General features: G+C 40.9%; 3 protein-coding genes and 1 long non-coding RNA gene across 8 annotated transcripts in view; 2 read left to right on the forward strand and 2 right to left on the reverse strand.

Annotated features, from left to right (window-relative positions):
* Positions 1–70: 70 nt before the first annotated feature.
* Positions 71–950, reverse strand: LOC143373854 (acyl-coenzyme A thioesterase 13). The gene is made up of 3 exons (XM_076821464.1): positions 715–950; positions 372–556; positions 71–293 (listed from the first exon to the last, which is right to left on the reverse strand). Exons 1-3 carry the CDS (start codon positions 805–807, stop codon positions 137–139), a joined length of 435 nt encoding a protein of 144 aa, XP_076677579.1. The 5' UTR covers positions 808–950; the 3' UTR covers positions 71–136.
* A 165-nt stretch (positions 951–1,115) lies between these two features.
* Positions 1,116–3,925, reverse strand: Mvd (mevalonate diphosphate decarboxylase). The gene is made up of 9 exons (XM_076821421.1): positions 3,773–3,925; positions 3,152–3,222; positions 3,006–3,073; positions 2,892–2,938; positions 2,675–2,826; positions 2,419–2,586; positions 1,746–2,039; positions 1,503–1,664; positions 1,116–1,425 (listed from the first exon to the last, which is right to left on the reverse strand). Exons 1-9 carry the CDS (start codon positions 3,822–3,824, stop codon positions 1,276–1,278), a joined length of 1,164 nt encoding a protein of 387 aa, XP_076677536.1. The 5' UTR covers positions 3,825–3,925; the 3' UTR covers positions 1,116–1,275.
* LOC143373884 (uncharacterized) lies at positions 1,961–2,673 on the forward strand. Its single transcript, XR_013086555.1, has 2 exons — positions 1,961–2,073; positions 2,377–2,673. It is a non-coding gene; the product is annotated as an uncharacterized LOC143373884 (long non-coding RNA).
* Positions 3,926–5,119: 1,194 nt separating the features above from the next.
* Positions 5,120–25,389, forward strand: part of LOC143373733 (carboxyl-terminal PDZ ligand of neuronal nitric oxide synthase protein) — a 55,650-nt gene continuing 35,380 nt past the window's right edge. For all 5 annotated transcript variants that reach the window (XR_013086525.1, XM_076821243.1, XM_076821252.1 and 2 more), the window contains exons 1-2: positions 5,120–5,262; positions 17,110–17,257. Coding sequence is in view for 4 of the 5 variants with exons in the window: in XM_076821243.1 (XP_076677358.1) it covers positions 17,150–17,257 (108 nt within the window). In the remaining variant the exon portion in view is untranslated. The remainder of the gene's footprint in view (positions 5,263–17,109; positions 17,258–25,389) is intronic.

The following is a 25,389-nucleotide window of genomic DNA, read 5'->3' on the forward strand; positions in this document are numbered from 1 at the left end:
CAAGAGGGCACAATACAACGTCTAGAGGGATTGGATTCAGTTACACACGGATTGAAATTCAGTGGAAAATAGGTACTATGATATATTACTATTCAATGAGAAATGCTTTGTACACTGACTACTATATAACACTATTTTATGATCCGATAAATTTTGTGTGTCGTCCATGAGCAATTATGTCTTTCCCCTCATTCTTTGTAAGATCCACAGCAAGGAAGGCTAATCTTTTCCCAGCGCGTATTGTCTTCGCATCAACCAGCACCAACTCACCAGGAAGCGCAGGTTTCATAAACCTGTACAATAATTATTATCATGTATAATATGACTACCTTCGTGCAAATACAAATGCGTATACGATAGAGCATTCTTACGTGACGTGCAGGTCTACTGAAACTCCTGGCGCACCAGTCCCCTGGGTCATCACAGCATAAGTAGAGATGCAATCGATAATGGTGCTCATACAACCTCCATGCAGTGTGCCGCCTAAGTTCAGGTGCTCCTCGGAAACAACGAACTGCGCCTTGCAATTGCCATTTTCAGCTGAGAGTATTTCCAGCTACTCGAGAAAAAAAATAACATGTCTATTTAGGAATAATTTTAAAATAAGAGTAAACTGCTTCATTACAGTTTCATTAAGTTTCTGTTTAAGTAATTCCCTATAATGTTCAATGTAAAGTAAACTCGATGAGAGAGCTGAATGTACGAATCGTTTACTTTTCTTAAGCACTGTCCGAAATTCGGCGTCTTAGTAATCTTATCGAAAACAGCTTTAATCAGTTCGGTGCCACGTGCCATGTTGTCACTCATGTATTTAGTTTCAGCTTCTTCAATTAAAAGGACTGAATTTTAGTAGCCCAAAGTTAGGGATTTCACAAACGATTCTACAGAATTCACTAATCATTGGCCAGCGATCATTGCTCGCCTGTCACTATGACTTTACTCGATAAAGTTTACTGGTCAGATTCAACGTAACCTACATAATTATGTAAATAATACAAGGTTAAGCGCTTTAAAAAACTTTTTTTTGCCAACTCATGAATTGGAAAAGTGGGAATACGTACTTTACGAGCTTCGAAGCTTTTATTATTGCATTGAACGAAATAAGTCAAGCATCATTCTTATATTTAAGTATTGTCGTTTTATTATAACAGATATGATACCGAAATAATATACAGATAAAATTGGTAGACAACTCCTCGCATTCCCTTACACAATAAATAACACCACTGCTTTGTTTTTTAATACATTACAAACGCATCTAATAGTATGGGAAACTTAAACATGATTAATAGGCAATCCTTGGCTATTCAAAAGATGATCCTTGGAGTCTTTAAGATACTTAGGACCATCTCCAACTCGAGTATAAATCATGTATTTAAATTGCCCCGGCGACTGTTGCTGAATGTTCATCTTACTCACTAGATTCTGAAGCAGATTAGAAAGCGATTTACTTAGTACATGTTGCCGAAGATGTACTTTCACGCGGAGGCAGTAAGATTTACCTGTGAAGGCTTAACAGTTTCGATAGGCAATCCCCTTCTGTATTCTACTAGATTATCTTTCAACGGTGGGAAGAAGTGGTCCAACACCCCTAGAACTGCTGGTACATCTTTCTCCAAAAGGTATAGAGTCGTGTTTGGTCCTGCGTCATAAGTGTACGCAACCTGCAATAAACAGCTCAAGTTTTATTAAAGTTGCGCGAATTCTAAAACTTCAACGATGAAACAGTTTAACGCTACGGCTACCTTTACACTGTTAACAGCCTCGTTATAGGAATGAATAAGTTCCACAACTGCGTGCGAAACGTCGTTCATGTAGGTACATGGCGGATACGTGTCCAACACTACAGCATGCATCTGATTGGAATCCTTCATTGTGAGCTCGGCAAATGTTGCGTAGTCTTTCTCAATTATTGCTTGCTGTATTCTATTCGTCCTTTCAGGAACAACGCTCTTTGCCCTGTACTTCAGAAGCTCAGAAGTCTCCATGCTTCTTTTCATTCCAATTGCGCTGGAAACTTTCTTCTTCGAATCTTTCACCTATCAAGAAATGTACAATTTATTAATATACTCGGTATAAAGCAATTAAATGCAAGGATCGAAAAAGTTTTGGAACTTTCTCAATAGGTTCCATTTAAAACATGGACCGTGGAAAAAATTTGTTTGTGATCAAAATTTGCAGAGCAATTGATTAATTCTTTAATAACAAATCGACCAATTCAAAAACTATTTATGAAAGATATTTCAAGATGTTTACCTATTAGTAATTTGTAATTAAATATATTATTTAGAATTATTTTGTTGCAACTATAGTACAAAGGTAACGCATGTAATAATAAGAAAAATACGAAATGAGCAGAAATGGGGACACGAGCAGAAATTGGGACATTCACCTTAGCAATGAAAAGATAATACGTACAACCAATATCAAAATTCTCATTTCTGGCCAGTGGGAAGCAGGCACGATTTGTTTAGCTATACTATCAACCCCGTTCGGCGCAGAACCCATGTACCATCTTACAAAACCTCCCATAACACTGCGACACGCCGATCCAGAGCCAACACGAGCAATTGCGCTAATATCGCCCTGCAATGTATTGTAATGCTTAGATTTAAAGAGACTGTAATCGACGGTATATGTTGTATAATACAGAAGTATCTTCTTGTAACGATACCTCCACTTTGTACAGCTTAGCAAGAGCCGCCACAAGACACGCGTAACCAGCCGCGCTGGAAGCTAGGCCAGCCGCAGTTGGGAAATTGTTCTCCGAGCAAATGTGAATCTTCAATTGACTTAAGCTATTGGAGTGCGTTGCCCTTTTCCTAACTAAAACAGTATACCTTGTTATTTTGTTTTAAAAGCTACAGTATGTTCGCGTATACTTTACGTACTTTCTGTTAAACAATTCTGCAATCTTGGGCTCCTTATGTCTTCTTCTCTGAAAGATTGCAATATTGCATTACGATATAGCTTGTGTACAGAATACTTAAGCTTGCGAAACTCACTTCCCATTCAACCACATGCGATCCTCTTTGAAATTTGGACTGGCCATGACAGTGGTCTTTGCACATAGCTAAAAATTAATGCAAGTCGTAAAAGATAAGTTCGCGGAGTTCATGTATGGCTTTGCTAAACAGAACTGCATATTTACCTGGTCAGTATCCAAAGTAGCACTAATGGAATCATTTGCTGGTAGTATTAACGTTTCATCTCTCTTGCCCCCTATAAATAAAAAAGAAAGCTGCAAATCATGGTACAGACACTTTACGATCTTATCAGCAAACTCATTTTAATAGTGCTTGAAAATAGCTATTCAAATTCAAATCGGTATACATGTAGGTCAAACGTATACAGAGACTTATAGTACTTTTAACTCCACTTTTTTTTTCTCTCGCGATGCAAAGTAGCCGATAAAAAGACAATCGTTTCTCGATAAGACTTTCCAAGATTAACGAAAATAATACATCCGCCTAGAAAACTGTTACTTTCATTCGGAATTGTAGTTTGAAAAGGTGAAAATGGCGCGAAATATACAACAGATTTAAAGAATAAAGTTTTTTCTATTATCTGGTGTCTTCCGAATTGAATAGATCTTCTGATAAATAGAGTAATATAAATTTGGAATTATCATTCAACAACTTTCGCGATTAAATCGAGTTTACTGTGATAACAAAATTGTATGCACGCTACGCACAGCTTTACATTCGATAACAATGAGACTTAAAACGATTACAATATCAGAACAAAGGAGAAACGAAAGAAGAATACGTACAATATTTTATAACGGCGATATTTACAGGTGCAATGCAAGTAACGGTACCCATCTCTCAAACTTTCATTCACGATCCCTCAACGACAAGTACGCGCCATCAAGTAACAGGTTTTTATCTTGCGCGCCGTATTTATATTCAAGGATGCATGAACTATTCGCAAATTAGATGGGAACTCACAACAGAATCTCCTATTTTTCTTACCACCCATTTAAACATCAAACTTTTCTCTGACTCCCTATTTTTACACAGTATTCCTCCACTACATTCTCTAGCTCACTATTCTTATCCAAAATACTTTGATCAACCACATTAAACATCCTTAATATCAAAAAATGAAAGAATCTTCCACTTCTTTCTATACGCATTCAATTCACATTCAAATTCACACGAATCGCCCGCCAAAGCACAGCTCGCTTTTATCAGCGACTCGGCCGTCGCTATTCCTGCTCCTTCCGCCAGATGTAGCCACGGTAGGATCGCATTCCCGCTTCGTGCGCGGAGGAGCTGAGTGGCCAGCCGGTTTTCAGTGTGATGCCGGTTCCGCGGACGGTGGGGGTGATTCGCGCGAGTCCCTGGAGGGCTGTTTGTACCACGGTTGTGCACGGCGTGCACGGTGCTCCTGCGAAGTGCGCGCTCCTTGCCCGCGGTCGGACACCGTACGGTAACGTGGGACAGAAGGTACGGGCGAAAGGACGATGTGAGCGTCGCGCAGCAACCTTCGAGCACCTCTGTACGATCATTGGGCGCGGAAACGTGGACCCGTGGGACGTTCGGGTGGAAGGAACATGGTGTGCTCGTGGTGCCGCGACTGTTGGACGTTTATTAAAAGACGGTAACTAGAAGGTATAGTGGCGCGATCCGGACGCTGTTGTGGCCGCATCCCTTCCTCGTTATCTCGCGCGTGCTTGCCTCTCGTACACCCGTGCGTCGTTCCCTTTCTCCTGACTCGTTGCGAGTCGACACGCGGCCGAGCGGGATTACGTGTTCCTTTGGCGAAAACAGAGTTAGCGTAGCGTGCGCGGGGAATTAGCGCGAAAAGGAGGCATTAGGAGGGACCGGACTGGTGGCACGTACGCGTGCCACGATCAAGTGGTCGTGTCGCGTCGAATAAGTTCGCGAGGCAAAGGTGCTCTCCCCCGTTGGGACGTCCGTTGGGTTACGGTGACCGAGTTGCTCTCTGTCATCTGTTTCCGAAAACGGTCGAAAGAGAGAGAGAGAGAGAGGGATCGGCGGCCCGTGTGTCGTATGTGTGCAGTGTGTATATATAATCGCGGCATGGGGCGTCAGTGTGGTTGGTCCTTCACTAACGGCGGAACCTGAATGTGTGCATATTTCTCCTGGCTGACCGGCCCGCCTGCCACCGTTAAGCTGCATTCACAAGGGGAGACGATTCTCGGGCAAGGACCGTGTCTCGGTCGCGCCTGCCAGGAACGCGAATCGAACCGGTTCATGTGGACCATCCGGCCTCGATCGTCCAATCGGCGAGCAGGTAATGTTCATATCGATATTTAAGCTATTCAACTGTCAGCCTGCCGTCTGCGTGGATCCTTGTTTTCCAGAGAATGTATTTTGAATGTTCGCGGGTCGCGGGTAGCGTGGCTATTTATGCACGGAACTTTTATGTACAGCTGAACTCCATTTACGGAACTTTTATATACAGTAGAACTTCATTTTTTGAACTTTTGCGTAAGCGGAACTCGATTTATCCGAACGAATTCTGTCCCAGTACCTGGTTTATCGAGCATTGTTGAGTTACTATCCAAACCCTCGCAGCGTGCCACTAATACGAACTCGCATCGTTGCCCAGAATGTATTGTACACATTATGATTCGTTGTGTCCGATCAGTGAATCAACAGAGAGCGTGTTCGTACACGTGATCTGAACCGCCATGCTCCCGACATGTTCGGATAATAGGAATCCTACTGTATGTCTATTACGTTCGTACAGGTTATGTGCAAATAGGTTGACATTATCTCCAACGAAGCACTAATTAACGTGACGAAACGAAATGTTAAGTTACATTACCTTGAGGGTTAATGAAACGTGTGCACAATGGATTTTCAAAGTAGACTTTCTCGTTAATGAAGGCTAGAGCAAAATAACTTTATTCCACGGTTTTTTGTTCCTTTTCAGAGGAGTCATTTCCCATAATGCCACCCACTTTGAAAACGCCTCCATCTATTTTGACGCTGTCCTTCCACACCTGTCTGGTCAAGCTCTCCCCCTTTTTTTTTATTTTTCAAGTTTACAGGGATCTTTCGTTACTGGAAATAGTTTCAATGTTAATCGATTATTAGTCGACACACCTCCCGCACTTCCGCCGTCTGTGCATTTTATCAGGCGAACTTTTTTTTCTCGAACTGACGGGTCGTTCTCACTGAATAATTCAAGCCGCCGTGACAGTTTCTACTTCTGCGTCTCGCGGAGGGTGGCAGACGCAAATATGCTTATGAATATTTTCTACTGGCCTTCCACAAGTATGCCCGCGTATTTCTTCGCGTTTAAGTTCTGAATTCGCCCCTCGTTGCTTGGACGCTTCTCCAGGGGAGCGTCCCGGTGCTTCGTAAATCATGCATACCGATGGATTTCGCGCGGAAATTAACGACTCCCGCGAAACTACTGGGATCCATGCTCACGGAACCGTAAAACGTGCGTTCGATAACACGTGGGGCGCTAAACGAGGCTCCGGGGTTCGCGGAGAAATATTTATTTACACAACACGCGCTAATCCGTACACATATAATATGTTTGTTTGTGCATTTGTTTACTAAACGTGTCGGCGATTTCCTTTGCATATACATTGCGGGAATTGCACTTGAAAAGCAAGAAGCACATTAGGATGAAATAGCTCTAACCGTTGCATTTTAAAAGGTAGCAAAGGAGAGCACAGAATTGCATGAAGGGTCTTAGAATTTAGTGCAATGAACTGAACCAATTCGAATAAAGCAGAACAATTGACATGCTCAATAACGAACTTGAAAAAGGGAAATTAAGTTAGGATGTCCAAGATGTGCACATTTAACATAGATAGTATTTAATTGTAATCATTTTTTACAGCCGCATAAAAGAATTCATTCACTATAAGCAACATCTGCGGGAACCGCCCATAGGCGTTCAGCGACTATGGTTAAGGAGGTTCGACACCGGAGCAAAAATTATGAGAAATCTTTGAGAAAGTGTTTTAATCTAATGTTCAAAGTGCAGTCCGCATTGTGTCAAAATTTCAAGACGATCGACCGCGCGGTTTTTGAAAAAATTGAAATCAAAGTTGCGCTCTTATACACAGGCTGTTATGGGAGAAACGATAAAATCTCTATAAACTGTTACACAGAGACCTTAAAAATGACGAGAAAGTCCTAAAAAATGTGGCAATGAAAAGCTTAAATATTCCTGTGAAATTCTAAAAAAAAAAAATCGGTCATGAACCGTACAGATTTATTAGATAATTGAATAAACAGACCGCAATGCGCTCGTATTTTTGGAACTGCCTGAAGGAACGGTTTGAAACGTGGCAACGCTGTGCGCCGGGTAGTCATCTGTACAATGTATACTTGTGTAAAGCACACAGTAAAAAATTGGTAAAAACATTACCAGGCTGTAAACATGTATTTAGTAATTGTTGCGAACCGGTAGAAACGCGCAAAAGAACGCCACAAGTGTGAGATGGAAAGAGAAAAAAAAAGATGGACGCAAAGCGACGTTGCCGCATTTCGTTCACATATTTTACGCTGCTTTTAACGAAAATATTGTGTGTCTGGCTGCATTAAACATACAGTTTTGTTTAATTGAATTCCAAAACAAAATATGTAGTAATAATTTTATTACGAATAGACGTCTAAATAACATTTTTGTCTACATACTTTTTTTTTATCTAAGATTGGTATCACTGCAGAGCTCCCGTGTATAAGCACAGGCTTGCCCCTCTCGCCGCCTGCCCCGCAACTGAGGTATCGAACCTCCTTAATAGATGCGACTAAAGGAGTCCCGCACACGGCTAAGCGTTCAAAACATCAGCACCCACAGAGCGAATATATGAAATTACCAAACTCTTTCTAGTAAACAATTCTTTTTAATACTCTCATTCTTTCCCCTATCTCCTCAACCACAAGATTGATATAAAACCAAATACAATTTTCTCACAGCGATCCCCTTAAATCCAGTACCCCGCGTTCCCTAATTATCCTAAACTTTTATCTACCCATTATTCTTTACCCTACAAAAATCTTCGCAACATCCGGCTTTCACGTTTCCAATCTCCGAGTCAATTAGAAGTTCACAAGCTCATAAACCCAGCGCCAGGAATATGCTTCCGCGCGGCCCTTGTGCGGCCATCTTGAAAATCTAATTCTAAACATGCTGTATCCGATTGTCGTAGGGAAAAAGGCGGCGCGAGGGGGCGGGGGATTGTACGGGAGATCGCGTTAAAGCACGTTCCCTCCTCGGTTTCTATTCACGATGGATGTCGCATTACAAACAGATCAGACGGCCGCGCGAATGAGTATGCCGCGCGCGTTTTACCGTTCCATGTGTATCGCCGCCCGTGGGCTAGACGCTCGCCTCGCTGCTGCGAGCAGAACGGACGGCCCCCTGTCTCTTTGTTCGCCACACGCGCGGTCCTGTGAACGCTGCTTAATTCAGGTGTGCCCCGCACAAAGATGCATCCTCCGGCGGTACTTGAACTCTCCACGTCCCGACGCCATCCAGCTCGCCAGCCCCTTTGACAATTAATTCCTCGGAGACGTTTAACCGCTCACTTTTAACGTTTAAATAGCGACGTGTATTTTTAAACGCGCGTGGCGCGGGGGGGGGGGGGGAGCGAATGAAATCTGTTTTACCATATTTGCTTTCGTCTTGCGCTGTGCACTGGCGCGAGGGCGCGCGTGTAACGTTCTGGCATTTCATTTTTCTGCTTTTCAATCTCGTGCGAACCTCTAGTTACCCTTTCTAAGTGTATTAATTTATAATGGTCCGAGCGATTGTATATCAGGCACATCTTCTCATCGTGATTTTCCTTTCTCGTTACAAAGTAGCTTGTTAGGAATCGCAAGGGCAATTTCTTATGCTGGACGTGGAAGTTTCGATGAATTATTTATGAGGTATGAAAAATATTTTAACGCATCAGATGTTCGTTAGGATACTAGGAAACAGTATCTGAGCATTCAATGCAAATCGTGTTTTTCTTGGAAATTAATTTTCATTTCCTGTCGCGGAGTAGATGGAGCGATTTGAGGTTCGAGGTACTTATAATAAATCGCGAAGTAAAAGGTCGTAGAAGATTTACGAGATTAACCACTTTCAGTAACTCGAAAGGTATTATTTGAAATTAGTGGGGGAGGAATGGAAAACAAATGAAACGTTTGAAGTGAACAGAAATATTTTATAGGTATTTATTATGCAATTTTTTCATTAATTATTTATTTTCTGCGATGTGGTAACTCTCAATACTGATTACTTAATTCCACTGTATAATACTTCTAATTGCCAAATTGTTGCAAGGTATCTGCTGGGTGAAAGTATTAACACAGCAAATCTATTCATTTTGTCCAAACAAAATGATTCAGCGTTTTACGTAAGCGCAGCCACGCGTTAATAAACTTCAAACAATTTTTCTCTAGGAAACGGCTCGGTCATTTTTTTTCCATTCCGCGAAATATGACTTTCTACTCGAGGATAGCGTCGGAAACTGTTACGAGCCTTTTTCCTCGTATTCGCGATCCCGTTAAAACGGATGTAATAAAACGGCTTCCTATACCGACGGACCTTATCTCCGCCGTACCCGTAATTGACAAAACGGTGCCATTTACCTTTCTTTCGTGGAACGCGCAAAATCTGTTTGCGAAAGTAGGATTTACGAACGTTCCACCGTGCCTCCTCCGCGAAGATTCTAATCTAGCCGGGTTCGAAAAACAGTGTGCAAAAGTTCACACTGTCTTTCATAGGTCGCTGCTAAAGTTCGTCCTATTTAACGAACTCCGTCCTTATTAAAGGCAAAAATATATCACATGTTTTGCAAGTATTTTCCTTAGCTATCTATGACCTTTTGCCACTTTTCTGGTAAAAGTTCAAGTAGGTGTAGTAAATAAAGACAATCCTTGCACCGATCTAATAATTACATTATTTAAATCTGAACTTATTTGCAATAGCGTATTACTCTTCAAAAATGGTGCAAAAAAAAAAATTCCATGTTTTAAGGGGTTATACCTAGTCAGCTGGTCGAATAGAGGCGGATGTTTGAGAATTTTTTTTGAAAAAGCGGAAGCGTATATTTTTACAAAACTTTTTGCGCTTAAAAGAGCAACGTTTAAAGAACATTTGGTAATTTTTTTGTTGAAAAATATTTACGTTTATAATAAAGTAACAACCGACATCCAAGAAGCATTTTTTTTAAATTTGGTTTTGCGGTGAGCATTAACATTCGGAACCAGATTATCTAAAATCAAAAAACAAAAAAGATTTCGTTAGTATATTAATGTCTCCTCAGGTTGACGGCGAAGAATTTTCCGAAATATTAATTTAAAACAAAATAGCGGTTATTTAAAGTTGAAATCCTGATTTTTTCGTGCAAAAATCACGCGAAAAAATCAGGATCTGTCATTTTGTTTTAAAATAATATTTCGGAAAATTCTCCCCGTCAATCTGAGGATACATTAATATAATAACGATTTTTTTTTTGTTTTTTGATTTTAGATAATGTGGTTCCGAATGGCAGTGCTCACAGCAAAACCAATTTTTTAAAAATGCTTATTGCATGTCGGTTGTTACTTTATTATAAACGTAAATATTTTTCCAGGAAAAAATTACCAAATGTTCTTTAAACGTTGCTCTTTTAAGCGCAAAAAGTTTTGTAAAAATATACGCTTTCGCTCCTTCAAAAAAAAAATCACAAATATTCGCCTCTTTTCGGCCGCCTAACTAGGTATAAACCCTTAATAGAAATAGAAGATCACATGGAATCAGGATTCAAATAGAACTATAATCAGATACAGTACTCTAAACTACACAAATTAGCCTATCCCCCCAATTACCAGAAGTCAAAATTACGCCCAGAAATTAATGGCGCCATAAATGCGAAATCCCACGAAACAATAACAGTCATAAGTACTTACGTTTCAGTTCCCCCAACAGTCAAGTGGGGACAGTGGCGACCCCCAAGCGGAGGATTAAAGGATTAACTCCCTAAAGCTTCTCCGCCGCGTCGTTTACCAACGTTGGCGTTGTATTTAACGTAATAAAACGTTGCCATCAATTAGTCCCTTCTCAGGTCGCAAATCCAGCTCTGCAATAATAAACGTGAATTCTGTGCGGCAGAAGATGGGGGAGATAAGGCAGCAGCTGCTGCGCGTACGAAAATCGGCGATTGCCTTACGGGGCCCCATGAATTCGTTCTCGAACGGGCACAGTCGGTCGAGCCACGTGAATCGCAGTTCGAGGAATAAATCCGTGCGTGGACTGTGGCCCTACCGATATAAGGTTGCCGGCCGTTCCTCTTTGCACGCCTGCTCCCTCGTTCCCGCCCTTCTCGCTTCCCGTCGTCCTTTTCGACTCATGTACCGGGTGTGGTCGAGGCAACGATTATTATATAATTCGACATTCTGCTGAAACTCGAAGGGGTTTATTAAAATTCTTGCAGCAGAAGTTTGGATACTTCTTTAACTCTTGAACGGAGGCGGCTGGGTCGATTTTGACCCATGGTGTATGTAGTTTCCTCCGCCAGATTTTGCTGGTGTAATATCCTTGTTTCTTTAAGGGAGTTAAGTAACAAGTAGCACGAGTAGGGTGAGTCACAATTGACCCAGTGTTCGTCAATCGAGGGTTGAGGTACTTCGAAACGCTTTATCAATTATTCTTGCCCTGTTATTTCCCTTCGTTTGGTTTTATTGCTTGAAATTGAGCGCTAATACGACACAACTTCGCTACTGTAATTACCTCCCAGGGACGAGAGGTTCAGGCGAGGGAATAATGGAATTACCGTTTCGATAAAATCTCCGCGAGGACTGTACAACTGATACGTAAGACTTCTCCCTTTCATTCAGCCCTCGTATCGTGTCTCCCCTCGGTCTTTTGTTTCCCGGCGCTGCTTTTCTCCGAGGACTTCTGCAGAGCCAAACCCTATAACGTCGTACTCGTAGCCAACTCGGTGCCTTAGAAACCCCCTTTCGCAACATTTTATATTTGCCGAGCTTCGTTTGATGCACTCGAAACTTGCATTGTGGACAACTGCAGCTTCAATGAGGCATAGAATTATTGCAAATTGTGTATTCTGCTTTGTGATTTCTTCGGTATTAGAAGAATGTTTTATATGTGGTAAGCAGCAGCCTTTTCGTGCCATGTATTTCCATTTAAATGGATTTCCTTGTAAGTAGGACTCGTAAAATGGTTCTGGCTGAGTGTTCAGAAAGGATTCACAAGCTACTCCTATTAACCTTTAGACGACCAACTGAAATGAGTTCCCTAACGGTGAGTCCCTTTTTAAGTGGACCTCGATAATAGTTCACGGTCGAACTGCCGCCATGAACCTATTCAGAGGTCCTACTCTACTTTCCTTAGCATTCGTTTCTACGTACTTATTTCAAAATTGAACTAATAGATATTACTATATAGTGTTCCTGATTTCTCCATATTTTTTGTTTCTCGAGAAATCAGAAATCAGATCATATTTCTTGAGAATTCTCGAGAAATTGAAAGAAATATTGCAAAAATTATATTTTTGGAATATTGTTGATAATATTTATCAAAAACACAAGAAAACTTTAAATGTCGGCTCTCACAAAGCTATGCAACTTTTGTAGGGAACATTTCTGTGCAACTTTAAATACTATAGCAGAAATATTTGAGGTGATAAATAGTGTTCCTGATTTCTCCATATTTTTTGTTTCTCGAGAAATCAGAAATCAGATCATATTTCTTGAGAATTCTCGAGAAATTGAAAGAAATATTGCAAAAATTATATTTTTGGAATATTGTTGATAATATTTATCAAAAACACAAGAAAACTTTAAACGATTATTCCTGTTTAATTTATACAAAACTTGCGTAAATGAAAAATAGATATTAAATATAATTGGTAAATTTATTTATTTAATACAAAATTTGTACAAAGCGAAACATTACTTTTTGGTTTTAAAATTTATTTTTAAATAGCACAATGTAAATAGCGAATCTATTTTTTTTGTGGCAAAATCTGTTACTGTTATATTTTGACGTTTTATATATAGCTATCTTGGCTGTTAAATGAAAAAATGCGTCTTTTGACCATTTTGGAAGAAATTCTGGATCATGCAAAAATTTTATACGGGATACGATAGTCTTATCTCCTCTTTTCTATATTTCTTCTTTAATAGTACTAAATTCAATTTTCTACACAATTTTTCTAAATTTTTAAATAAGAATTTAAGAGCACCTTCAGCAGTTAATAATATCGAATCTTCTGTACTGTGATTTTCTATTGGAATTCATTTAGGTTCTAATGTTATTAATAAGATGTATTATAAATTGTAGATGTGTTTATACGTTCGCGATTAACTAGCAATACATTCATTTACGAAAATAAATGAGATTTATAATATTTTTCCCAGACATAAGTTTGTCGAGAAATTATAGTATTTTTCAATAAATAAGAAATAAGCAATTATAAAATTTCCCGAGAAATTCTCGAGAAAGAATTTTCGAGAAGGCACACTAATACTATAGTCCTCCTACCAAGTTGAAATATTAAAAGCTAGATCATTATTTACCCTAAATTGCTTGTAATGTAATCCCAACAAAATTATACCACTTCAAATTAGACACATGTTAATTATACAAAACGCGTACAATCACGTGTTCTGAAACAAAATTGTATTTAAAATTTCATTTATTCCAAAACGTATTTCTTTAAATAGGTAGTTAAGTTTTGAAAGAGTTTGAAGCGGCATTGGAGAGCCATTGAAGCGGCAGATTCTTCTGATTTCTGCGCGAAAGGCTCGGATGAAACGACCGGACTAAATAGGATCGTTAATCGAAGGATATTTATAGCTTTGCTAAGAACAAACCCGTTGAAGATACCATCGAGCAAAAAAGCTCGAGGCAGATGGTATCGCTAGTTGTTTCGAAGTTTTCCGCCAGCCACCCGGTGCCCTTCTTTGCCAAGTGGGCAGGGAGAACCTGTCGATCCGTGGCGGGGTAGCCAGCCGACGTACCTAGATTCAACAAAAGGAGATTGTGCTCCTCGATTCAAGACGCTTTTCTTCTTTTTCACGCTGCTGCAGGGGGACGGAGATTAATCTCGCGGAGCTTTGTCCAGAGGATCCTTTGCTACGTGAGGGAAGAGGGAGGAAAGGGGACGTACAATGTGTGGCCTGCTAGAAAAATTGCTTGTGGAGAATTTGGGTGGTCACCAGTGACAAAGAAATTGGTGGGGGGTTCTCGTCATTAGCCAGAATTCAGATTATTTTACGGTGTGATAAATTAGACAGGGGATGGACAGTGGTTTGTTTGTGTAGGTAGAATTCGTTTCATTATTCAGTATGCCGTCAATGTTACGTGGTATAATAATTATGCAGGCACGGTTGTTATTAACATTACCAAATTCCAAATTTTAGAGAAAATTTTAAGACACGTGAATTCATAAGTGTTTTTTTTTTGGAAAGTTAGGGTTGCATAGATATGGAATTTCTTTGTACAGTAGAGGACAAAGAAGTTGCCACTTTTTCGAACCACCCTACTTCTGTTACTTTTCAATATCAACTTAAAACTGCAGTATGTGCATGATATACATATTCTGAGAGAGAATTAAAAGCTGTATAAAACCCAGTTACAGTTGAATTTATTTAACTAACAAACAAAACCCTACATAACGTTAAACAAGACAACACACTTTTAAAACCAACAAAAAGTTACCACCTTTGAACATTAATAAAAAAAATCCTAACATTCTGTGGGAGCACCTTTTGCTTTTAGGACAAACTAAAAATTACTAAACGTGGTAACTTCTTTGTCGGCCCCAAAAATGTGTTACCCCGTTCAATGTCGTATAACACTTTTGTTTGTCAGTGAAATAAGTTCAACTTTAACTGGGTTTTATACAGCTTTAAATTCCCCATCAGAATATGCATAGTAAACATACCACGGTCCCAAATGTATGCTAAAAAATAACAAAAATAGAACAAATCGAAAAAGTGGTAACTTTTTTATCCTCTAGTGTATATGTTCAGCGAAATTTGGTGGACCAAATCTTGAGGTTGTAATCTAATAGTTCCAGATTTGTAGTCTATTGACAATTGCTATATTCCTCAAGTAGAAACGTTTTTCAAAGCACGAGGGGTCCATCCACAAAAGTTCATGCATTCAGTATTAACTATCGTGAAAACGAAGATAACACAATATCTAGTAAATGAAATAAAATGTCAAATTCCAGCACGAAATTCCACGTAAAGTGCCTATTCCAAATTCTAAGTTTCTAATTTAACAACTAACCACTGACAGTGCACAAAAATCAATTCTTAACTATCTTGAAGTAGTTCTCGGTGAATCCTCCATCGAATGTTCACAAGCAGCCACTGAGATTGCCAATCAGCCAACCCCATTGGGGATACACCGACAGTCTTACTGACGAATAAAATAACTCGGCAAAAGTAATTGCAGAGATCCCAGTGAACGACTACTCCGCGATCAAATGCCCATGTTTCTTTAATTTCGCCATCGAGATATCCGACGAGCGCGCAGAGGGTAACTGCATTAGGACGCGGAGCAAGTTTCCAGCCACCTGGCCCCTCGCTTCCATGAATGAGAAGCCTTCCAATCAGGGGAGAGACGGTGGACCAAACGGCCGCAGGAAATCAGCACTTATTCTCGGCCTCGATGATGCTATCTTCGGCCTCTCCTATCCCCTGCCTTTTTGTTCGCCGGCGTGCACCTTCGCGAGCAGCCGTCCCGATCAGAAGAAACGTCAGGCGTGCGTCAGCCACGGGCCGTATAGGTCGCGGCCGACCTTGAACGCGCCACCACTTGCAGCACGTGCTTCGTGGACGACTGCCTCGCTGGGCTTCAGCCTTCGTCAGGTTCTCCTCGAGCTGGCCTTAAATAGGAATCTCGTGCTGTTGCTGGAACAGAAATAGTTAACTTCTTAAGGCCCACTGGAGGGGTCTGTGGAACGATAGCTTTGGGGGTAAAAATCACTTTATGTGTGTTTCTGTTAGCTATTATAGGGCCCTGCGGACCCAAAACTTATGTCCAGGTGCAATAGATGTAGATAACTTCTTGAGGCCCACTGGAGGGGTCTATAAAAGGCAATCACTTTGTGGGTAAAATCTACAGATGTTTTTCTCAACTGCTATTATGGGGCCCCAGGGGCCCAAAACTCATATCCACGTGGAATAGATATAGTTAACTTCTTAAGCCCACTCAAGTGATTTCTGAAACAATCTTGGGGGGAAAACTATTTTATCTGTTTTCAGCAGCCATTATAGGGCCCCGAATATCCAAAATACGTATCTCCCTTCAGGGCCCTTATGCAAGAAAATTTTTGGCGCCCCTAAATTTTTGCACCTGTTTTCTACTTAATATGTTTTGCCTTTACGAAGTACAATAAAAAATAATTACATTTACATATTGTTTATATGGGAGTTGGATTCCTTTATTATTAAGTCTGCGATATAGTTTTTAGCGCCCCCTTCGGCTGGCGCTCTTATGCGGCGCATTACTTGCATAATGGGTTCCGCCGGCCCTGTCTCCCTTGATGTTCTTTAGAATTGTAAAAAACATGGTGGGGGAGCGCTCTTGGCAGCCAGTTCCCTTTGCCCCGACTATAATCGCCACCCGAAACCTCCTTACAGCCTCCTTCACCGTGAAGGGGTTAAACAATCTTCCATTCCTCACCCATGCTCTTCAAACTCGCCCTCCGCCACCCAACGATTACAATAGAGCAAGGAATCGATAAAGCCAGGCAACGGAAACACGGAAAACTCGTAATCGCCTAGCACTGTTAGCAACAGGCGCCTGGAAACGATCTTTTTTACAACGCTCTAAACGTCTGCGAGTTCTCGTAGGAGCAACAAAACACCTCGCGAGAGCAATGTTTCCCCTCTGCTCGGCTGAATTTTTGCTATTAAGCATAGGCAGTGGGGACAAACAAGCGATCTGGCCACGGTTAGGTGCCGACGTTTGTTTTCAGCTGGTAGCGTCAACTGGGAAATAATTTGAAAACTACCGAATCAATTTTTCTTAAATTTTGCGGAGGGTTTTACTATTGCGCAAAGACTGATGCCTCCAATTTTCAAAGATTTTCGCTTATTTTGAATGTTACTGAAGTTCATCCTTAACCTCCAGGGCTAAATACTCCGTCGTCTGATGTTTCAGCGGGACTGGACGAGCATAATCGGATGAAGTTGGGCCAAGCATGCCCTCTAAGAAGCAATACAATCTCGTGCATAATGACGAGTACGACACGAGGATACCGCTGCACAGCGAGGAGGCGTTCCATCGGGGGATTGTCTTCCACGCCAAGGTAATTCGCTCTAAACGTTTCCCGATTTCTCGCGCCCTGATTGCTGCGGGTGGTGCTTGCCAGACCTGGAAGATGGTCTTCTCAAGCGCTCGGAGCAATTATTGCTCGTAAAGATCGTGCTCTGGGAAGACGACATCGTTGAATTGCGATGAAGTTATTTTTGAACGCAGTGGAAGGAGGCATATATATTTGTAGAGAGATTTTATGGTAAGTCTAGAGATTTTGAAAGGAGCGTTTTTAAGGAGATTTTTAAAGAAGCTAATGTTTTTTTCAAACGAAAAGGAGTTAGAGAAGCTAACGTCTTCAGTTGTAGGACATACAGATTGCTAGAAGTGTCATGGATTTAAAATCAAAACGGTTGTTACCTTTAGTTTTATGGGCTGGGTTGAGTCTAGTTCATCGAGTTCGTTTAGATGGGGAAGGTAGAATTATTGAATCTACAAATCTCGATTAGTGAAACATGATATTCGGGAAGTTGGGACTGTAGCTATACGTTTCTGATCACTTCTAGTCAGTGGAACCCGATATAGATAATCCTAAACACGTGGACCCCATAGGAACGATTACTTACATTCGTGGGACGTGATCAAGATCACTCTGACGTGTGGAACCAGATATAGACTACCTTGGACCTGTGGGATCTGATAGAAATCTCCATTGCAGCACGCAGGGCTAGATACGGATCATTTCAGATTCCTCGGACAGGATATAAACCACTTTAGACCCGTAGGATGCGATACAAACGGCTACTAATTATATAGGGCCCAGTACTAGGACCCAGGTATCAATCGTGGACCGTAGACTCCAGGTGTCAAGCCTTGGACTCTAGAAATGAAACCTTGGGCCTTGGATATCAAGTATCAAGTTTTTGGGTCTTGGGCCTCAAGTGTCAAACCCGGGACCTTGGACCCCAGATCTTAGATCACCGAACTCTACACGCCATCCTACCACAGATCTCAGACCATCGGTTTGCAGATCTACACTGCATTCCACTTTAGAGCGCACTCGTTCCGCGCAGGGATATACTGTTGATTGGTGGGAAACCGGCAGGGAAGGAGCTACGACCAATCGCAAAAGTGATACGACCAATCGCGTGTGCCAGACGCGTGGGAGCTGCGCAGATCGGTCGCAAACCGGTAGCGGCGTAGGTCCGCTCTTATACGGAATGGAATGTAGATAGGGTTGCCAACTTTTTTTCGGGAAAAACTAGTACTTTACGGCCAAATGTGTAAGAAATATAGTACATCATGAAAAAATATAGTACTTTTCAGAGGAAAGTGGCACAAAATAAAACTACATTAAAACATCTTATTTTTTAAATGTATATTATTTGTGCACTTTGCATTATTAATTAATTGATTGTCTTTAACAAATATGTTGAAGGTTTGACTGCACTGAAATTCCAAATTAACATTTTTTATGAGAGATAGACTGGCTCTGTTTCTCTCTTCCCGCCACTTCATATTCGTTATAGAAAACACCCTCTCTGTTAAAGTTTAATTTCGCAAATTAGAGTTTTGCTGTTGCTATAAAATAAAGAAATAAGTAAAAATTGTAGAATTTTATCGATGTATGGGAAATATAGTATTTTTGCGTAGTACATCTTTTTCTACCAGTATATAGTACACAAGTAAAAAATAAAATGATTTAGAATTTCGACTTTAAAGAATTTTTAGAACTTAAAAGTAAATGTTATCGGCGCACCGGTTCGGTCTACTTTTTAAGAGATTAAATAAAAGCTATTGTGCAAATTTTAAGATTAAATTTCCAACGTTTCGGTCGGTATTGCGACCATCATCAAAGAAAGAATTAAATCAGGAAGAAAACTGCGTCCGTTTTTAGACTCCTTCTCTCTCCAACCGACTCGTACGTTCGCACGTTTAACACGAGCCAAATTTATAAAAGCAGACGCAGTTTTCTTCCTGATTTAATTCTTTCCTTAATAATGGTCGCAATACTGACCGAAACGTTGGAAATTTAATCTTAAAATTTGCACAATAGCTTTTACTTAATCTCTTAAAAATAACATTTTGATAGACAAAAATATAGTACATTGCTATATATCATAGTACGGTTGGCAACCCTAGATCTAGATCCCAGTTCCTGCGCAGTTTTAAGCGTCCGGATCCTATGCACCATTTCTGAAACCTTTCTTTTGGGCTGTACCTCATCCACGCCTACTTATGTGCAATCTTCCCACTTTCGAATCATAATTCAATCCACGATAGCTTTCCAAATCTTAATATATAAAGCAGAAAGCTTCCATACGTTTGTGCGTTTGCCTGTCGCCTAATAACTTTCGAACAATAAACTCTGGAATCACGAAATGTGCCTCCAGTCACTGTGTCTGACTAACCCAGACAAATGTGACTATTTTCACAGAAAAAAACTAAAAAAAAAATTATTTTTTTATAAAATCAGTATCTAAATTTCGGGCGAAACCTAGTAAAGCTAGTCCTTCATAAATTTCTTCTACTGGTATCTACCTCCCACTTCTACAAACCACTTGCAACGACCACCCTATCAACAAACCTTCCATCTCAGCATCTCCAGTATCCAAGTTCCTACTTTATCATCTCTCAGCTTCAATCCCCGTAATTACTCGTGAAATCGGTAATTACAAGCCTCAGGTGAGAAAACTGATCAAGACCCGACTCCCATTCCATCTCTATTATTCACGCCAGGTGATCATCGCTCCTTCTCTTGGGAGAACAAAGCGCGGATCAGTCACGCGCGAACGATCCTTCCCATTTTCAGTCACTTCCGGGAAAACACATTCCGGAGGCTGTAAACCGAGTTTACCGTATCGGAAGAGCGTAACTTCTAAGGGACCGGGTCTCCAGGACCCCTCTGTGTTTCGAATGGAGTTACAGCGGTGAACAGTCAGCCAGCGAGGGGCTCAGCTTTGAAAATACGACTTCACGGTTACTGGGGGCCGCTGGGGACGGGATGGAAGCCATAACATCGCTGTCCAACGGATCTCTGGCTTACGTTCGTAGATCGTGGTATACAAAACAATGGAAACTGTAGGTTTCGACGCCTGGTCACTTGGTTATTCATCAAGTGTTGTCCAACGGCTACCAAGGCTGGCGCTGTTAATCATTCCGATGATTTACGGTGATAATGATACTCTGCTTGCAAACCCAGGTGAACAGTGATGGAACCAGCCAGCTTGAAATCTCTTCCCTGAATCGAAATTAAAAATAACTTTTATATTTTCTTACTCTTTCGCTATTCTTTTTACTTTAGATACTTTTATATCAGATGTAATGATCTTTTGGAGTATATTTAATAACTAAAGAAATTAACTAATTACAAGTAAGCTTTCTTTATTTTCTTAAGTCTTAAAAGGAGAATAGCCTGAGCTCACGAAGAATGCGGGGTGTATTTTTTTAGGCAGAATCTCACTTTGTTATAATAAAATTCTTAGTTTCTTCAAGAAGTATTATGTATTAATAATAATAATAAGTAACACGTGTAGGTTGCTTTTTAGGGTGGGTGAAAATAGTTAACGCTAATCGGTCCTCAAGTGTGTTCAATTCTTCGCTGCCAAGTCATTTCCTATCGTAGATACTAAAAACTGAATCATAGGAATCACTGTCTCCACACATCTGACCAACGACAGGACAGTTTACTGTACAATTTGAGCCGCTCGAATGGCGCGTAAAATCGCGAGGGTTTCTAGGGAACTGAAAAGTGTATCGTTGCGTCGCTGGGAATAAGGCAGTTCTGTTTATAGAACGTGGTTCATTTGATGCCTGAAAAACTACTTAGTGAACTGAAGATAAAGAAAATACACAATTTCTGCAGTAACATTTTCATTACTGTTATCAAGCTAGAATTGAGGAAATCTGTTTAATCGACTTCTGTTTAAACAGATATTGGGTCTCAGTCGTTTAAAGCACTCTAATTACTTAATCTAGGCCCACACTATGATGCCAGATCGAGGACGGGTTCCCTCGAGAATTTCCCCCACCTCGCGCACACTACGCCGGAGCTGGGTGTCCGTGAGTTGAACTCCGAAGCGCCGAGCTCACGGACACGCTGCTCCGGCGTAGTATGCGCGAGGTGGGGGAAATTCACGAGGGAACCCGTCCCCGATCTGGCATCACAGGGCCCACAAGAAATAACGAGCTCTTCTTTAAAGTTAACTGTGTCTACTTTCGAAGTCTGACAGACGATCTAGTATCGAAGCATCGCAATGACACTGCGTTCCACATTAGAGCATACTCGTTTCGCGCGGGGATGCACTGTTGATTGGTAGCAAACCGGCAGGCAGAGAGCTACGACCAATCGCGAAAGAGCTACGACCAATCACGCGTGTCAGATCCGTGGGAGCTGCGCGTATTGGTCGCAAATCGGTGGGGGCGTTGCGTTGGTACGCTCTTATATGGAACGCAGCGTAGGTAGCTTATAACGAATAACCTCTTAAAGAGGGAAACTCCGTTTCCCTTCGCTATTGCGTGGTAAACATAGACTCCTGTTCTTCTAACAGAATAATCCAAGACTCAGACTAACTCAGGCTCCACGTTACCCAAGATTCAACGAACAACAGATTCCAAATTCGTAAAAATATCCAACTGCCATAACAAAGTTAGTATATTCCATTGAAATCCCTTTTCACATTACACCAACAGCAAGTAACAACTCGGAGATATGTCCTCGTCTGAATTTCCCTTAAAATCGATATCTATTTAAGTCGCAATCACTTTTTATAGTTCATTCTATAGCCTCCTATAGCTATCAAGTTACTTGAACTGCCTATACTTTATCGCCGCCGATAGCAATGACGAAGAGGGAGCCGCGCCGAGGTGTTGGATGCAACAATCGCGACAACGACAGCAGATATTTTTGGTCCCGACGCCAGCAAGGAGGGAACCGTGACGTCATGGTGGCACGTGTTTATTTCAGCGGTGTACGTTTCTCGGAAAGGTTAAAGCTTTTTGTACGGGCGCCGTCCAAGCTCGTAAAGCGTCTCCGTAAAGCGGTCACTCCGCGAGGCGCAACGCTCGCCGGCTTATTGGCGGTGCGCGCGCATTCCTCGAGGACGTTCAGCTTTGCTCGCGCACCGGGGGATTATCCCCTGTCTGGCGCCTCTGGCTACTGAAACGCCGATTATTTCTTGGATTCCCTTTGAATTTTACTCGCAGCGGGCATCTTCTACTTAAACTGGATCCCCAGCTTGAATTTTACTAGGCTGAACTGTGACACTTGGGCCACCGGTGGCCCACTAAACTTTTTTTATTAAAAAAAATTAATTCATTGTTCAAAGTAAAATAGAAGAAGAAAATAGTTGAAGTTACGAAGAATACAAGGCAACTGTCTTTTTTTGTAATAAAATTGAATATCGCAATAGGGGTTTCCTTAACCTTTTTTGTTTGTATTCAAAATCTAAATTTCCCACTGGATGTAGTCAGGGTTTATTTCGTTTATTGGAGAGCTATGGATGCTACAGTTTCTTTTGGTGTCTTTGTATGTAGTCTATAGGCGATTCTGTGTTTATAGAGGTTTATTTGCAGGATTATCTTTATGAACGTTTTACACCTTTTGTTATTTTACCCCCATCTATTTATTTCTGGAGTCTGAGGTGCATTTGTGGCAGTTGCTTGAGTCCGTTTCAGATCAATACCAGTTCGGTTCTAATTCGATACCAGTAGCAGCTTCGATTCTAACTAGCTTCTATTCGCGTTCAGATCCGATTCAGTGTAATTTTAGCGAAGTTCATGCTAATTTGGTAGATCAATAATGTCGTACTGCCGATCTACAGTGATGTTGGTTAAGTTAGTTTTGTTAAAAATTATGGGGAACTAGGATTAAACGAAATTTGAAAAAGCAAAGCTACTCTTAATACTCTTTAGAATCTTCAAATTAATATTCAAATTGCAAATGCAGGGTCCACTTAGACCCCAACACAATTCCCTCCGCCCACGTCTCAAAATAAACTTTCCTACCACATTGAATCTTGTCATACTCTGAAATTCCTATTTGCTTAACCCTCCCACTGCGGCGAACCCATGTGTACGTTCACCCTGTGCGGGGAACGCCTATAGGCGGTCAGCCAGTGTGCTTAACAAATACACCTAGATCAATTCCGCACGCGGTGTACGTTGAGTGTTTCAATCTCAGCTCTGAAAGGGTTAAAGGGCTTATACCAATAAGCAATCAAAGGCAGCAGTGTTTGGTGCATAGGATGTAACGAAACGTGGTTTACAGAGACTCCACTGTACACGAATTGAATATGAAAATTCCCAAAAATAAACGTAGGTATGTATCGTAATTGCGGAAAATTTGAGGAGCACAGAAATTAGGCAAAAGCTTGGGCAAATTGACCTGGTTTTGTGTGGCGAGCGACGATACCGCCGATCCCGCGTATCAAAATACATTTTCTCGGCGCGGCCCAGTTCGCGGAAGAAATTTTTCGCCCCAGTAAAGTCACAATAATTTTAGCCGCGGATGATCGTCTTGGCAGGGGCGGCGGACGTCGGCGTCGCTTTTCTTTCGAGCAAATTGGTCACGCTTCGACCGCGCACCTTGTATTTCTGTGCTACCCTGTGGCGTCCATTTCAAAATGGAGAAGAGAAGGAATTCTTAACGACGATCCCTTAAGGGGAGGTTCCGGTCTAAAAGTCGATTTTTTTTATTTCATTTTTCGAATGTTCAACCTTTTAGGAATACGTGTTTAAAGGGATTTATTGAAATACGTAAAATTCACGAAGTTTTTAAAACTTTAAACGCGTTTTTCTCGAAACAGTGTTCTCAAAACGGTGGGACCTGTATTTCCAAAAGTTATTATCCGATTCGACTGAAACTTTTTTTTGTTTTGAAGAATATACTTCTGGCTAGGGGGAATACCAGAAAAAAATACAAAAATTGAAAATTTATAATTTTCAAAGGTATTGAAAGGACGAAGAATATAGTGAGAAGGTGATTTCAAACTTCAACTGTCGTTATTTTCTAAAAAAATGTCATTTGTTTTCTGGTTTCCCCCCCTAGCCAGAAATATATTCTTCAAAATAAAAAAAGTTTCAGTCGAATCGGATAATAACTTTTGGAGATACAGGTCCCACCGATTTGGATGAATTTCTTGACGCCTTGACTTTAACGACTTCCCAGTGCCATCTGCAATGATCAATTATAAAACAAAAAATATATTTCTGTAGCTTAAGATATCCTTAATACAATGCAAAAAGTCTCATTAAATTATATATAGTAGTTTTCCTTTAATTAATTCCTAAAGATCATCTATTTTTTGGGGCTCTAGACCGGAACCTTCCCTTAAATGAGGAATTCTTGGCCTCTCCGTTGGGTCTCATTCCGGAGAAGTTAATCAGTGAATGTCTATTCTTCGTACCACGTTGCTTCGAGATACAGTAGTGGTCAAAAGAAAATTTAAACTTAACGTTAACAAAAATAAGGGAAGGATTCTATATTTTAAAATTGATATCCCATAGATAGGTATAAATTGAACACTCGGACAGTGGGCAGTTCAAGTGAACAAACGGAGTGTACCTGGGTCAATTTCGACCCGCAGTGACTACCCTACTATACGAATTTTAAACAGCTTTCTTTTTATTAGAGTCATTCGTGTTCACGAATGCTGAGGATTCCTCTATTACTATTCGATATTAAACTTGGTCGTGTTACGCTTGGGTCTAAGAAGACCCAAGTTAACATAATATTCGCAGCCCAGTACTATGTTAGTTATGCAGCTTTGTAAGAAAATTAGTTTCAGCTTTCTTTCGACCACTAATATTAAAGTGTAAATGAAACTATTCGACTTTGTAAACTTTTTCACCCTGATCGAGTTTGAGCGTTTCAAAGACGCTGCAGGAAGAAGAAGAATAAGCGCCTTGAAAGGACCGCGGGGAATTAAGAGAAGAGAAACAATCGTGGGATCGGTGGCTGAGCGAGATTCAAGGGAAACAAATCTATCGTACGCGAATACTGAGCACGTCCACGGCTATAGGAGCCGTATTTAGAATTTTCCCATTGAAACGATGACCTGGCCACGTGTTCGACCGACTCGTTGCACACGTGGTCGATCTCCCACGCAATCGACGCGATGTACTAGTCGGGGAACTGACAAAGGTGTAATGCGATCGGATTTCTCGAGCGATTCGCGCGATCGATAT

Source organism: Andrena cerasifolii, chromosome 1 (genome assembly GCF_050908995.1).
Source record: "Andrena cerasifolii isolate SP2316 chromosome 1, iyAndCera1_principal, whole genome shotgun sequence".
Taxonomy (NCBI): Eukaryota; Metazoa; Arthropoda; class Insecta; order Hymenoptera; family Andrenidae; genus Andrena; species Andrena cerasifolii.